Source organism: Cydia amplana, chromosome 4, assembly GCF_948474715.1.
Source record: "Cydia amplana chromosome 4, ilCydAmpl1.1, whole genome shotgun sequence".
In the NCBI taxonomy this organism is placed as follows: domain Eukaryota; kingdom Metazoa; phylum Arthropoda; class Insecta; order Lepidoptera; family Tortricidae; genus Cydia; species Cydia amplana.
Window position 1 is genome coordinate 21,262,871 of NC_086072.1, and position 15,915 is coordinate 21,278,785.

The following is a 15,915-nucleotide window of genomic DNA, read 5'->3' on the forward strand; positions in this document are numbered from 1 at the left end:
CTGTGAACAAAGTTTTGTAAGAAACACTAAAAATAGCCCGTTTCATTAAATAATAGATTTAATCTAAAAAACCATGCGTCAGAATTATCTAGAAACCAATGTGTCTAAATAAAATATGAAGGTTTAAAAAGGTAAGGTAAGGTTTTTAAAAAGTAAGGTAGGCATGATGGGAAGACACCTAAAACGGCATGACCACTTTTTCCTGAACATGGCAGGCAGGATTAAAAAGACAAGAGAAGAAGGGAAACCTAGAATTATTTATCTCAGCCAAACATGTACACAAGAAAGAAATGATTGGCGATAATCCACCAACAAGAGCAAAGCTCTTAGGTTATGATGATGATGATGAAGGTTTTAAAGGGTCGCCAACATGCAAGTAACACCTCTGGAGTTGCAGGCATCCATAGGCTACGGTGATTGCTTACCATCAGGCAGGCCGTATGCTTGTTTGCCACCGAAGTGATATACAAAGGTCTTAGTAAGCTATTATATTTACTTCATTCTGATTGCGGTCGAGTAATAGCAGTAGCACCGCCCACAATATCTCTGCTTTGCCTTACGGTAGTTGACTGGTAGAGGAATGCTTTTGGCATTAAGTCCACCTTTTTACGATAAGTTTTTGTGCAATAAAGATTAAATAAAGACTTTTGTGTCTTTGAAAACTAAACAAAGTAATTTAGACTACCATTAATTTACATCAAATTGCTAAAAAATTGGTATGATAATGATTTTTGTCACTAATGTGTTTAAAATTGTCCCTAGTCAATAAATATATTTATTTCAATGACTATTCCAACATTGGTCGTCTGTCAGGCATTTTCAGTCTACAGCTATGGGCCCTTTGGTGGTTTTCATATATTTAAAGTTTTCGTTTTGCTATTGCACTAATAAACAATATCGAGCTACGCTTATCAGTGTGGAGAATTGTACAAAGCCAGAACTGCCTTGCGTAAACCCAATGCCATACGATGATACGACCTGAACATTGGCATCTACATTGGTACTTCAGGGAATTCCCTTAGAAGTGTAAATTTAACTGTACCAAAAGACATACCAGGATAGGACAAAGAAGTTTCAGTCAAGTTTGGAAAAAAGACAGCTGCTGGTAGAAAATGGTTGCTAACATTAAACAAAATAGACTGCCACAGTCCTATCGGTACAACCATGTTAGGACTTATTGACTTCCCGATTAAAGATTGTACGCTTAAGAAAGGAAAATATTATATTAAAGATATAGATTTTGACGCTTTGGATTCTGCGTTGCCGGGACCTGCGTCGCGCCCTAGTGGTATGTATGCTACAAGGGTGACTGTTTACACCAATAGGTACAATGTGTACAAGTATGTACTTACTCGTGTTTTTTTGCTCATATCAAGATAGTCTTCGATAAAAAAAAAAGTAAGAAGCAATAATGAACCCAACAGATGAAAATATCTATGGTCGATGGATTTCGGAACAATTTAAAAGTAAATCGTGTCAATCAAATAGCTAGAATAATACCTATGGCTTATTGTTTTGGTAATAAATGTAGTGAACATTAAGTTTCAACCTAAAAACGTATTAAATTTATGAACAACATATTGAGCTTGTAATGTGTTTAATATTTACTATTACTACATTAGAATCAAAACAGAGTAATGATGATACATTGCTGGCTGAATCTTACGATCGGCCGCCGACATGTATAATATAAAAGTCTTTGACCGTTTGTTTATGATCTTATTTAGCATACTAATTTTGTAAATATTTTTACACGGTTTTTCAGTCGTGTTCATGGCTGAATATCGGATGTTCTGTGCCTTCGATGCCTAGCCCGTCAAATAATGACAATAATGGCGGACGAATGTCACCGTATTTAAGAATTATTTCGCTTAAAATTTAGTTTTATTACATTCGCTAATGGAATCACAATTACCTCATAGTTTTACTGGCAGCTCTTAGTGGTCTCTATTTGCACAGCAGCATGCACCACACGTCCAGCACGCCGATGTCTTCGTTAGTTTGTAAACCGGTTGGCTTCTCCTTCAGATGTGGACCGGCTCTCTGGTTAAAACAAAATACTGAAAATATTCTAAACAAGCTCGTGTTTGCTCGACGACTGTAATGTAGTTCGTTTTTTTTAGCATTAGAAAAAGACTACGCGATCTTGACGTGTTTTTTAAATGCAAATTGCGTGGTAGGTATACTGATGATAACTGACAAAAACTAGCCGGTGTCACGGGCCAGAGACTATCTCCATTCAAAATTTATCCTCCATTAAAAAGGTTTATTCGTAAATAGGTGACAGACAGATAGTTACCTACTTTCGCATGTATATTAGCAGGGATATTAGTAGTAAACTCTTTATTCTACAAAAAGACATATTAAAAAGAACATAAAATTAATAAGAAGTACAAAAGCGAACTTATCCCTTTGAGGGATCTCTTCCAGTTAACGTTTGAGTAGATGGGAGGAGAGAGTGAAAAGAGGGTGACAAATGCAGCAAAAGGAATGGGGAAAATACACTAAAAATTGGAAAGAAGTACAATAAAAATATAGGCAAATTAATCAGTCAGATAACTGAGATAACCATAGATTATTATACAGGGTGGCCCGTCACGAAAGACCTTCCCGGAAATATAGCGTCGTTTAAGTCATATAGAATAGATTAGTAAGGGCCAGAATCATAAATTAAATAAAAATTAAAAATAACAAATTCACTACTTTTTAACTGTGGTGATAACCCTATACCGTAGTGTGGTTAGATTAAAGGAATCGCTGTCGGGAAAACTCGACGATTATCAACGTTTATTTCCGAGCGTTGACGTTATCACACTAATGGATGAATGACGCAAAAATATGTCAAATAATTAAATTCATGAAATAAGTGCGAAAGTATTAATATCAATTAAGGATCTTTATTAGTTTTAACCATATCTAAAACTATCTTCACATTCACATACGGCGTTCAAATACTTCAAATGTTCCTCCACCTCTTACAATGCATGACGCAGCCCGTGGCCGAGTATGAGATAGTGTATGCATTAACCTTTTGATTCCGTTCCAAATTGGTACCGCATGCGTTCTTCTAGTCTAGCCGCCAGTTGATCAACACATCATCCACGTTTGTTGGTCATTCTGAGCTTATTCGTGGTACAATGGGCTGATTGTCAGCAATCGAAATGTCGATCAAAAGCACGTAAAATCGTCCTACGCCCAGTCTGACGCGTCCTACGCCCAGATATGTTTCTCTATTTATAAGTATCAGCCGCATTATAGTTGCATGTCGCGTATGCAACTATAATGCGTAAACGCATTGCTAAAAACTATCAGTAGGTTAATTTGGCACTGTACAAAATCTTTGACCCTCATCTCATGTGATCTTCACGAGTGTACTATGACCAGAACGGAAGCCAGACTGGTTAAGGTAGGAGGCGAGCTGTTGGTGAGCGAGACGCTCGAAATAAAATACCTAAATCGCAAAATAATTATTAAAACTATTGTGTGCTAGTAATACAAATACTTAAACATTATATATGATGTATTGAAATGCGTAATCATAATCATTGAATCGAATTAAATACACAATGCTGATATCTACCTTTTATGGTAATGTAAAATTAATAGTATTAAAATTGCTTGATTTAATTTCATGATAGAATGAATAAATCGTTGTATACCTACTCGTAATATTGCTAGGCCTCAGTGTGAAATTACTCTTAATACAATTCGTTTGTGTGCTTTAAATACAAGTAGATACCATGATATTATTCTTAATCTTAATATATTCAAATATTTTATATTGTTCCTGTAAAAAACACCAAGCGGACGTCGTCAGTATAGAGAACTGCAAAAATCCAGATTTTCCTTATGCCAAAGAAATACCCTATAATCTTGATTACTCGATATACAAAGGTGTATATAATAATCGTGTAAAAATCAATTTGACAGTGGAGAGAGACATATCAATGACGGATATGGAAGCATCAGTTCGAGTGGGAAAAAAAACAGCCACGGGTATCGAATGGAAAGCAACTCTGAGGAAGGTGACTTGTACAAACTCTTTTCTCAAATTGTGGTTTCAACTTTTCGGTGTGCCCGTTATTGCATGCAAACTGAGGAAAGGGAATTATTTTGTGAAGGATATAGATATCAATGCCATGGATATTAAACAACCTGCCCCAGGGAATGTATACGGCGAGTACGTTTCGTATTTTGGATTATATCAGAAAAATAGTACACTAGGTTGTTGGATAACGGACATAAATGTACTACCCAAATCTAAACCACCAAAGTAGGTACAGCAAATAATTTATTCATATATTATTTTTAATATTTCTATTTTAGTCCATGCTCACTTCGGTAGTGATCTTCATATAAATTTTGGGGATATTTTTTTCAGGAGTATTTTTGGAATGATGATTATTAATTAAATTTAAGTTAAAATGTTGTTACATCTTTTCGCACGAAATAATTAAGTTTTGGTTTGTTGTTATGTGTGCATTTTCTGTGTTGAGGTATTTTTAAAATAAAATATTGCATTTGAAATTAATTTTCCATAATTAGGATCGACTTCATTTATTTTAAGATATTGAAATATATTTTGTAATATCTATTAACATGCATAATATACATCGCACCACCCTTAAATTTACAGGGTCCCTCCTTACTGAGTCAAATTAGTAACAACTAATGCAGGCGTTGAGAAAAATATTTTTTCCTATTAATTTAGTCATCATCAATGAGGCTCCGCCATTTTGAAAAATTTTCAAAAATAGCGCAACGATTTTCCAAAAACTGCTGGATGAACCTACTGCACCTTAATTAGTATTAAGTAATAAGTAATAACCTATAATTTAATTACTGTGATAGCAATCATGTTTTTCATAGCAATCATGTTCACGGCCGAGGCCGAGGACGACCCCTCACAACTTGGAGCAGCACCGTTAAAAGAGACAAAGAGGCAGCAGGCATCGAAAAGTATGACAGCAGACCGCATAAAGTGGCGTAATGGTATAAGGAGGGCCGACCCCAACTAGAGATGGGACTAATAATGGCCAGGAAGAAGATGAAGAGCAATCATGTTTTTTTGTCTATCATAACATAACAATAATTTGAAGTTAATGACAATAATGACTAAAATTATATCAGTACTAATGTTTAATAAATCGTTCCATCCAGGACACGTGTAATTGCAAGACTGCTTTAATACAATCCGTTCGTGTTTGTTGGTAATAAAAAACAAGATCATGAAATATTTGCTAATCTTAATATATTCAAATATTTTATATTGTTCATGTAAAAGATATCATGCCAACCTGGTCAGTATCGAAAACTGCACAAATCCAGAATTTCCGTATGCCAAAGAAGTACCCTATTTACTTGATTTAGAAGTCTACAAAGGCATATATAATAATCGTCTCAAATTTAATATGACTGTGGAGAAGGACTTTTCATTATCGGACGTCGAAGGAACAATTATTATTGGAAGGAAAACAGCTGCGGGTAGTATCGAGACGATAGCAGCAATTAAACGTTTGACGTATACAAGCCCTTTCAGCAAACTATTGTTCCATTTTATAGGTATCTCGCCCATCGGAAGCAAAATAAAGAAAGGGAATTATTTGGTGAAGGATATTGACGTTAATGCCTTAGAGTATCCAGCGGCGCAAATAGGAAGAATATATGGCGGAGATTACGTTACTAAATTTGTTCTTTTCCGTAAAAACTGCACATTCGGTTGTTGGGTGACCACCGTAAGTGTAGTTTCAATAAAGAAATAGTTACGGGATATCTTTAATTTCTATTTTCCTAGTTTCCTAGTTTCTTAACTTTGTTGAAATTTGTCCTTTTGCGTAAAAACAGCACCTTTGGTTATTGGTGACCATCGTAAGTGTATTGCCAATAAAGAAATAGTTACGGGATTTAACATCTTTAATTTCTATGTTTTCCTAGTTTCATAACTTTGGGGCCATTTTTAGTTTTTTTACCATGTTTTTGGTCAGATTTTGATAAAAATTGGTAGGTTTGAAAAGTTCCTTTTTGGTCGGAAAAAACACCAAATCCGAATAAGGTACAATTTTTTTTATGAAAATTCCCATTGAGTTACGGAAAATTCCATACGTTTTTCGTAACTCGGTGGCAGATTTTGTAGGACATACAGTGAAATTGCGCTTATGTTGTACAGAATAAGGAACTCTATCTATCCACCAAATTTTAACAAAATCTGAGAAAAATGAAACCACGACAAAAAATACAATATTAGGTATCTTATCTACGTCAAACGGTCTCTGAGAAAAACGTATTTAACTGATTTGCAAGACCGAAGTGATCACATAAAGTGTTCCGTGAACAAAGTTTTGTACGGAACACTAAAAATGGCCCGTTTCATTAAAGAATAGATTTAATCTAAAAAAAAACATGCGTCAGAATTATCTAGAAACCAATGTGGCTAAATAAAATATGAAGGTCTGAAAAGGTAAGGTAAGGTTTTTAAAAGTAAGGTAGGCATGATGGGAAGACACCTGATATGGCATGACCACTTTTTCCTGAACATCGTGGAAGGCAGGATTAAACAGACAAGAGAAGAAGGGAAACATAGAATTACTTATCTCAGCCAAATACAAGAAAGAAATGATTGGCGATAATCCACCGACAAGAGCAAAGCTCTTAGGTTATGAAGATGATTATGAAGGTTTTAAAGGGTCTCTATAGGGTCTACACAGGATTTTGACTCTTGGAGACCCTATACATCTCTAAGGATAATTTGATTAACTACTATATATTGTAATCTTTTAGTTATGATGACACTTAGAGACATTTACATCTCTAAATAATTTTAGATTATTTTTGTATCTTTGTGTTCTTCAATACTATTGTTATAGCGTTGTGTGGTTTTCAATACTATTGTTATAGCGTTTTTTTTTGTAATTCGACATTTAGAGACTTTATACATCTCTATATAATACTTTAGTTTGATTTTATATTTGCGGCTTAGTTGTATTTTATAATTGTTGATGTGTTTTTTTTTTGCTGTAGGTATGTAAATTCCATGTTGACGTGTAAAAGTGCCCTTGTGGCCTATTTGCTGAATAAATGTTGATGTTTGATGTTTGATGATGTTTGATGTTTGATGATGTTTGATGGTCGGCAAAACGCAAGTAACACCTCTGGAGTTGCAGGAATCCATAGGCTACGGTGACTGCTTACCATCAGGCAGGCCGTATGCTTGTTTGCCACCGAAGTGGTATACAGAGGTCTAAGTAAGGTATTATATACTTCATTCTGATTGTGGTCGAGTAATAGCAGTAGCAGTAGTACCGCCGCTCTCTGCTTTGCCTTAAGGTTGACTGGTAGAGGAATGCTTCTGGCATTAAGTCCACCTATTTTACGATAAGTTTTTTGTGCAATAAGGATTAAATAAATAAATAAATGGTTTTTGTGCCTTTGAAAACTAAACAAAGTAATTTAGACTACCATTGATTTACATCAAATTGCTAAAAATTAGGTATGATAATGATATTTGTCACTAATGTGTTTAAAATTGTCCCTAGTCAATAAATATATTTATTTCAATGACTATTCCAACATTTGTCGTCTGTCAGTCATATTCAGTCTACAGCTATGGGCCCTTTGTTGGTTTTCATATATTTAAAGTTTTCGTTTTGCTATTGCACTAATAAACAATATCGAGCTACGCTTCTCAGTGTGGAGAATTGTGCAAAGCCAGAACTGCCTTACGTAAACCCAATACCATACGACCTGAATATTGGAATCTACATTGGTACTTCAGGGAAATCCCTTACAAGTGTAAATTTAACTGTACCAGAAGACATATCAGGACAGGACAAAGAAGTTTCAGTCAAGTTTGGAAAAAAGACAGCTGCTGGTACAAAATGGTTGCTAACATTAAACAAAATAGACTGCCACAGTCCTATCGTTACAACCGTATTAGGACATATTGACTTCCCGATTAAAGATTGTACGCTTAAGAAAGGAAAATATTATATTAAAGATATAGATTATGACGCTTTGGATTCTGCGTTGCCGGGACCTGCGTCGCGCCCTAGCGGTATGTATGCTACAAGGGTGGCTGTTTACACCAATACACATACTTACTCGTGTTTTTTTGCTCATATCAAGGTAGAATCTTCGATTAAAAAGAAAAGTAAGAGGCAATAATGAAACCAACAGAAAAATGAAAATACCTAGTTATGGATTTATGAACAATTTTAAAGTAGGTACATAAATCGTGTCAATCAAATAGCTAGAATAATACCTATGACTTATTGTTTTGGTAATAAATGTAGTGAACATTAAGTAAGAACATTAAGAACCTAAAAACGTATTAAATTTATGAACAACATATTGAGCTTGTAATGTGTTTAATATTTAGTTATTTACTATTACTACATCAGAATCAAAACAGAGTAATGATACCTACATTGCTGGCTGAATTATTTTATAATGACATACCTACACATGTCATATATTTTAATTAGCCAAGTTACCCTTAGAATATGTGTTTGTACCTACCAAATATACCTACAGTATATGTATAATATAAAAACCTTTGACCTTTTGTTTATGATCTTAATTACGTATAGCATACTAATTTGGTAAATATTTTTATACAACACTGATTTAAACTTTCACGATTTTTACACATTATTAAATTATACAACGGAAGTCAAGAGGAAAACGTCCTGATGTCTCCAGACAACCGGCATTTTTGCCGTATGTAAAGGGGTAACCGATAAAGTTGGCACGGTACTTGGAAAGTAGGTACTCTATAAAGACGGTGTACACTCCTTTATTCAAAGTAGCAGGGAGCCTAAGGTCACCGAAGGACGTTATTCCGTATCAGTCACCTGGCGTTTACAAAATTGATTGCAGTTGTGGTAGTTCCTATATCGGAGAAACAAAGCGCACAATAGCAGAAAGAGTTAAGGAACATATTGCAGCTGTCAAAAATCGTCAGGTGAACAAGTCTGCCGTGGCTGAGCATTTACTGGAGTCAGGACCAAACCACTGGATTGAGCTGCATAACCCTAAAATCCTGTCCACGGATCGTCATTTCTACAGCAGGAAAGTACGGGAAGCCATTGAAATCAAAAAACATAGTAATTTCAATCGGGACGAGTGTTTCAAGATCTCATCCACATGGAATCCAGTCATTAGTAAATGTAAGCGTAAACGAATATCGACAGTCGATAAATCGAATATCGTTAGTGTTGTGTGTCGACAGAGTGACATCCCTAGTGCGCAAAACGTTCAAGCGGATAAACAAGACCAAGTGCGGGTAGTTCGAAAAACTCGCGCGGTTAGACGATGCTGATGTCAACCATGGTATAATAATATACTCCGCCTGGTACTCTCTTCCGAGTTTCGCGAATGACCTAACTGTCACTTGCCTACGTCATCATGCTGTTTACAGGTTCTCAAACTTTAAAATGTGGGAGAATTTTAACCAACGGTGAAAATTATTTTAACGGCATTAATTTTAAGTTATTCATGTAGAAACATAGTAAAATAAAATAAATCTATACTGCCCTTTTCACTCCTACTCTTACAGTTCCGAATAGAACAGCCAACCATTTTCGTAACAAAACATTAATTACCAAGCTTACGACGTGAAAAGTTTGGAAAACACTGCGACTCAGCAGTGTCAGCACACTGAGCGAGAAGGAAACAACAATTAACACGCGTTCGACAAGGATGACGGTCAGGGACAACATGGCGGATTGTCAAATGTGACAGCGCTATCCTGTGTTGCCAGTAGTGTAAACAGAATTACCCGAACGTCTGAAATTTCTTTCGTGAATCGGAAGATATTGCTAACGAATAATTAAAAATGACGTGTTATTGTAAAATTTAAGACAAAATACATATAAATGAAAATTATAAAATTATAAAGAAATATTTTAACTTATTAACCATCGATATAATGTACCCATGTAACATGTTATGTTGAAATAAAGTGGCAATGTTATTGTGACGTAGGCAAGTGACACTCTGGGAAGAGAAGACCATGTTTTATTAGACCATGATGTCAACTTAAGCCAGTCTTCTCCGAGACCACGAGGACAACGCCGTCCTCGAAACGTCGGAGGTAAATCTTAAACCTTAGATACGCGATTAAGTCCCGTTGTATAATTTAATAATATTTTTATACAGTTTTTCAATCGTGTTCGTGGCTGAATATCGGATGGTCTGTGCCTTCGATGCCTAACCTGACAAAGAATGACAATAATGGCGGACGAATGTTTGAAACACCGTAGGTATTTTATTACAAAATTTAGTTTTATTTCCGTCGCTAATGGAATCACAAATACCTGATAGATTCACTGGCAGCTCTTAGTTACAATTACCTGATAGTTTTGCTGGCAGCTCTTAGTGGTATCTATTTGCACAGCAGCATGCACCACACGTCCAGCACGCCAATGTCTTCGTTGGCTTGTAAACCGGCTGGCTTCTCCTTCAGATGTGGACCGGCTCTCTGGAAAAATACCGTACCTAAATGTTCTTCACAAGCTCGTTTTTGCTCGACGAATAGGCTGAGGTTTAATAGGGTATTAGACTTTATAATTTTTTTTTTACTGCATGGTGTAAAGTTTAGAGAAACATTGACAGCAGTTATTTTTAGACACAATCTATATTTTAAAAACCCGTATAAAACTATAAAGATAATTTGATTGTGACGTCACATGCTAGTGTTTCATATAAATTCCATAGTAGCAAAATCGTTTTGACAGTTCGAAAAAAGAAACTGATTTGACCAGTAGTCAAATACCCTATTAAAGTAAATGTGGAGAAGTTTAGCACTCTAGCATTATATTATGTTTATATTTTTAACAAGCAGAAACGTCTGCGACCGATGCTATTAAGGTTAGAATAAATTTTAAAGTGGAAAAATCACTAGGTGAGACATGAATTAATCAGTCCGATAACCATTCCTAGATATTATATAGATAAAGGAATTGCAAAAAATAAGTAGGTACTTAGACTTACCAACGGTAAAGACATGTCAACTCTCCTGTTGACGTTCTGTAGCACTTGTCGCAGCGGCAACGCGCATGTGGCAAACGGGTCCTTAGTGCTGTCCATCTCGCAAATCAGTATCAGCATGTCTTCCTGAATTACAAGTAGGTATTATGTAGGTATGATGATTAAACTAATTTTATTTTTAGTAGGTAGCTCTCGCGACATGTTTCTCAAAATTCAAAACAACGTACTTTGGAAACGCTTTCATTTCTTTTTTATTTAACAAATACGGCCTGGATGCGGCTTTTATTTCTGTACTTAAGCAAGCATTAAATTAACACACAGGTACCTATTCGTTATAACATATAATATTTAATATAGGCCAGTTTTCTCCGTATTCGGCCAGGTTCTTTAATAGTACAACCAAAGAGAATTTTAAATAGAGGCGGATTGTCAAAGTAAATTATGTAGCCAAAGTAAATTTACTGCCATCTTTCGACAGAAAATTAAAACTGTTAGAACTCCATTTAACTTTGATCCTTATTCTTTCACTGATACCTATAGATGGCGTTAATTTTTGACATTTAACAAATTGACACATAGGTATCAGTGTAAGGTAAGAATAAGGATCAAAGCCAAATGGCGTTCTAACAGTTTTAATCTTCTGTCGAAAGCTGGCAGTAAATTTACTGTGGCTAGATGCTGTGCGGAAAAAGACGAGACGTGGAATGTATGGGGCCCAATACACAGTGCCGGCCCGAGCCCTTGATCAGGGTAGAGCGAAATCGGGTTTTGGCGCCCTTCGTTGAAGTTTTCAAGCGTATTCCCCCCCCCCTCTCGCCACACTCGCGTATTTTAAAACTTTTTTTTTCTCATTTCCCATTTTGGTGCCCCCCTTGCCATCCGGCGCCTAGAGCGGCCGCTCCACTCGCTCTACCCTAGATCCGGCCCTGCCGATACATTCCACGACTCTTCTCTTTCCGCACAGACTCTACATGATTTACCATGACAGTAACTCTCTATAGGTACCTACCTAAATTCTCTTTGGTACAACAACTAAAACATTGTTGAACCGTTAGGATCAAGTGTAGGTACAATGAAGCGCTAATACTTTATAGTCAAGATTCAGACCATCTACAAGTATTGCCATATTTCCGAGCCGTGGCGCTAAAAAGTAAACTTTAGCAGAAGGTATAGTCATTTACATACATTTTTCAAGTATTCTTCCATTTCCTTAGTCATCTGAAACTCGTACTGCGTGGAAAAGTCGAAGTAGGTGACGCGGCCTTTGTTCAAAGGCGTCATGGTGGTTTTGTGCTCGAAACGCCATTTAAGGACCAAGTTAGTGTCGCGAGATCTCACTATCGCCTATAAACACAAATTATAACCTTAAACATAAGGTCAATGTGGAGAAAACCGTAGGTATATAGCTGAATATGTAGGTCATACTGAACAACTTTTACTATGGGGCCAACCCCGAAATCGCATAATAAAAACAGCCGTTCTACCTATAGAAAACATTGCCACATTCAAAACACTTTAAACTCTCGCATTTTGTACACATGTTTCATTACACAAACGGGTCTACCGCGATGTACCGATATTGTTTTTAAAACATTAAGCTGGGTAGCTGCAATTTCTTTGTCTACGCCGAACATTTTTATAAACTAATTTCGGGTACCTAGTTTAGTGTTGTTTTATTTATATCTCCGTTGATATTTGCTGGGACGTCAGTCTCCGTGACCAAATCAGCGTCATCAGCTGGTGCAACTCAGTTGAAACGTCGGAATTTAAGGTAAAAAAGCGGCCAAGTGCGAGTCGGACTCGCCCATGAAGGGTTCCGTATTTAGGGGACTTATGACGTTTTAAAAAAAAACTACTTACTAGATCTCGTTCAAACCAATTTTCGGTGGAAGTTTGCATGGTAATATACATCATATATTTTTTTTAGTTTTATCATTCTCTTATTTTAGAAGTTACAGGGGGGGGGGGGACACATTTTATCACTTTGGAAGTGTCTCTCGCGCAAACTATTCAGTTTAGAAAAAAATGATATTAGAAACCTCAATATCATTTTTGAAGACCTATCCATAGATACCCCACACGTATGGGTATGATGAAAAAAAATTTTTTGAGATTCAGTTCTAAGCACAGACAAGACTGTGCCTCCTCTAGACTGAGCATAGTAACGCTACCCCCTCTGCCACTTATACGGTAGTTTTACTCCATCTTCCAGTCAATCCCGTGCCGTGATTGGTCCGTGTCTTTGAACGGACCAATCACGGCACGGGATTCGCTCGCCTCGTCCCCTCGCACCCCCGTATTTTTGGCAGCATCGGTTTCATGAAATAATTGCTCTAAACTCCGTCTAGAGGATTCCTAGTCTATGGTTCTAAGTATGGGGAACCCCCAAAATTTATTGTTTTTTTTTCTATTTTTGTGTGAAAATCTTAATGGGGTTCACAGAATACATCTACTTACCAAGTTTCAACAGTATCTACCAAGTTCTTATAGTTTCGGAAAAAAGTGGATGTGACATACGGACGGACAGACGGACAGACAGACAGACAGACAGACAGACATGACGAATCCATAAGGGTTCCGTTTTTTGCCATTTGGCTACGGAACCCTAAAAAATGAAACTATATCACGGTAGACCCGTTTGTGTAATTAAATATGTGAACATTGCCTCTGATTATATGTCTAATTGTATGTATGTCTCGTTAGTTTTCTATACTATTCTTATTACTGCTGGATCCAGACGTCTGGCAGCTATTCTCGATGGAGGTCAGAATGACAGACCAGCAAAACTTTCCACATGGGAAAAGGCAAAAGCAAAAAGGCATTTGATAAGCTACCTTCTACACTTACCTCATCAGAAAGCACGGCAGTCACAACATGCATTGTAAATAAGCAAGATGGCGCCACTGTGCCATCAAAATGGGACTTTCCGTCAGTTTTCCGGAGCGCTAAGGAGATGGGTTCGACAGCCTTTTTCTGCTGTAGAAAAATATATTGCCGCATTTGCCGCCACGAAACGCACGCTGCGAGTGCGCACGCTCAACTTTGACGATGACCACCGGCCATTGTTTAAAATAAAATGTATGGTGACATTGGTGACGTCAGTGCTGAGCATACGTTTCGTGACCCGTGACCCTCCGTTAAGTGTCACTCGCGTTTTAACTGGTTTTAGTTTACCGTAAAAATAGCTTTCTGGCAAAATTAAATACTTACTTACAATTAGTAAGAATGACCTAACATTGAAAACTGGACGTTCCGTCTAAGCCGTTCCTGGAATGTATTATACTCCCTTGGAAAACTGTTTAGGTTGTAAATACCTACAAATTAACAGGAGTTCAGACAATACATTTAAATTTTACACTAAGGTCGGTAGGTATTCCACTTGACCAATGTGCATTGCGTCTCACTCTCTCGCTAAGCAAAATGTGAAACGCAAATACACATTGGACCAAGATATTCGACAGATGGAATAGGTACCATCCTAACCCTAACACACGATGCTCCAATTCTTTACAGCGTTTAGCAAATTTTTTCAAAAATAAATTATACCTGCTTCGGCTTGATCTTGAAATGTTCATTTCTGAAGTACCTATATTATACACGTTAAAACACCTTACTTCCAATGAAAAAAAGTTAATTGTGTGACCTTGTCCGTACTTCGTGTCAAGGTCACCCAATTATGTCAATATCCAATGGTAGTTACGACTACAAATACAGGATACTACAATTACGAAAGGTACAACGGTCGGTACAAACAGCAACACTCTTAACGTCCATCGGTGGACCTTATTACAAAAGGCATAAGGTCCACTCACAGACAAGACATCCAGACTGAGCATAGTAGCTCTACCGAATATACGGTAGTTTTACCACAGAATAAGTAATAGTATATCATACAGAACGGACACGCACCGCCCCGCCCCGATTTGGATTACCTCGCCCGCGACATGAATGTGTGCGTAAGTCGCTCTACTGAGATTCCGTCAAAATTCAATGACGCGTGTACAGACGTGCCGCGCACACATAAACGCAAATCATTTTTGATGTATGGCGTGTCCACCCTGTGGTTTTACTCCATTTTCGAGTCAAAGTGTCTTTGTGTGACGTCCGTGTCTTTGAACGGACCAATCACGGCACGGGACTCGCTCACCTCGTCCCCCGCACCCCAGTATTTTTGGCAGCATCGGTTTCATGAAATAATTGCTCTAAACTCCGTCTAGAGGATTCCTAGTCTATGGGTCCACTGATGGACAGTTAAAAGTGTGGGCGATGGTACAGTCAGCAGCAGAAGTTGCTAAGCGGGCGAGGTGTTCAAAATTTCATTGACACGCTCTTATTCTCTTAACAATAAAGTCGCGTCAAGATCATTGTGAACACCTGGCCCGCTTAGCAACTTCTGCTGCTGACTGTACAAGGAAAAAAACCCAATATTTGTGGAGCAATTTATTGGGGCTCGGAAGTACAACACAATCAATGATTAAGAAATCTATACATGTTAACTGCACAAAAATGAAAATACTATGATCAACGGTTTAATGCAATCCTAAATAAAGAAAAACAATATTTAACAGTGTAATAGACATAGGTATTTAATCTCAATGACAACTAAAATTCAACTGAAATAAATATATGTACTTAAAATACTGAACTTCGCAACACCCAACTTACGAATACAATTATTCACAAATCTAAAGTAGGTAGAGACAAACCAAAGAAAGTCTGCAGCGCTAGATTAAAAGTAGTTTTTAAAAATCAGTATGCGACAACACCACAGAAAATGGATTAAATAGTCTTGATACTTGTGAAAGTTCTACCATATTTACCGTCTATGAAAAAATTAAGCTGTATGCACAGCTTAATTTTTATGGTAAAATAAATTTCATTCCAACAATAGATGTCACTATTAATATGTAGACATATACTAATATTGAT

The 15,915-nt window shown here is 36.8% G+C and overlaps 1 protein-coding gene across 2 annotated transcripts; it reads right to left on the minus strand.

Annotated features, from left to right (window-relative positions):
- Positions 1–1,924: 1,924 nt before the first annotated feature.
- LOC134647410 (uncharacterized) lies at positions 1,925–13,944 on the minus strand. Of its 2 annotated transcripts, none has more exons than XM_063501762.1 (4): positions 13,834–13,944; positions 12,172–12,330; positions 10,990–11,112; positions 1,925–2,043 (listed from the first exon to the last, which is right to left on the minus strand). In XM_063501762.1, the coding sequence occupies exons 1-4, from the start codon at positions 13,864–13,866 to the stop codon at positions 1,948–1,950; spliced, it is 411 nt and encodes a 136-aa protein (XP_063357832.1). In that variant the 5' UTR covers positions 13,867–13,944; the 3' UTR covers positions 1,925–1,947. The 2 variants fall into 2 exon arrangements, with proteins under 2 accessions (XP_063357832.1, XP_063357834.1); XM_063501764.1 differs by lacking the exon at positions 1,925–2,043 and adding an exon at positions 10,373–10,477.
- Positions 13,945–15,915: the final 1,971 nt, after the last annotated feature.

Bases quoted from the DNA above. Each gene is read 5' to 3' on its own strand.
- LOC134647410 (XM_063501762.1), bottom strand. From the start codon at position 13,866: ATGCATGTTGTGACTGCCGTGCTTTCTGATGAG. The intron at 11,113-12,171 runs GTATGTAAATGA...CTTGTAATTCAG, and splicing joins TGGAAGAATACTTGAAAAAT to GAAGACATGCTGATACTGAT. The intron at 2,044-10,989 runs GTAAGTCTAAGT...TGTTTTAACCAG, and splicing joins TTGACATGTCTTTACCGTTG to AGAGCCGGTCCACATCTGAA.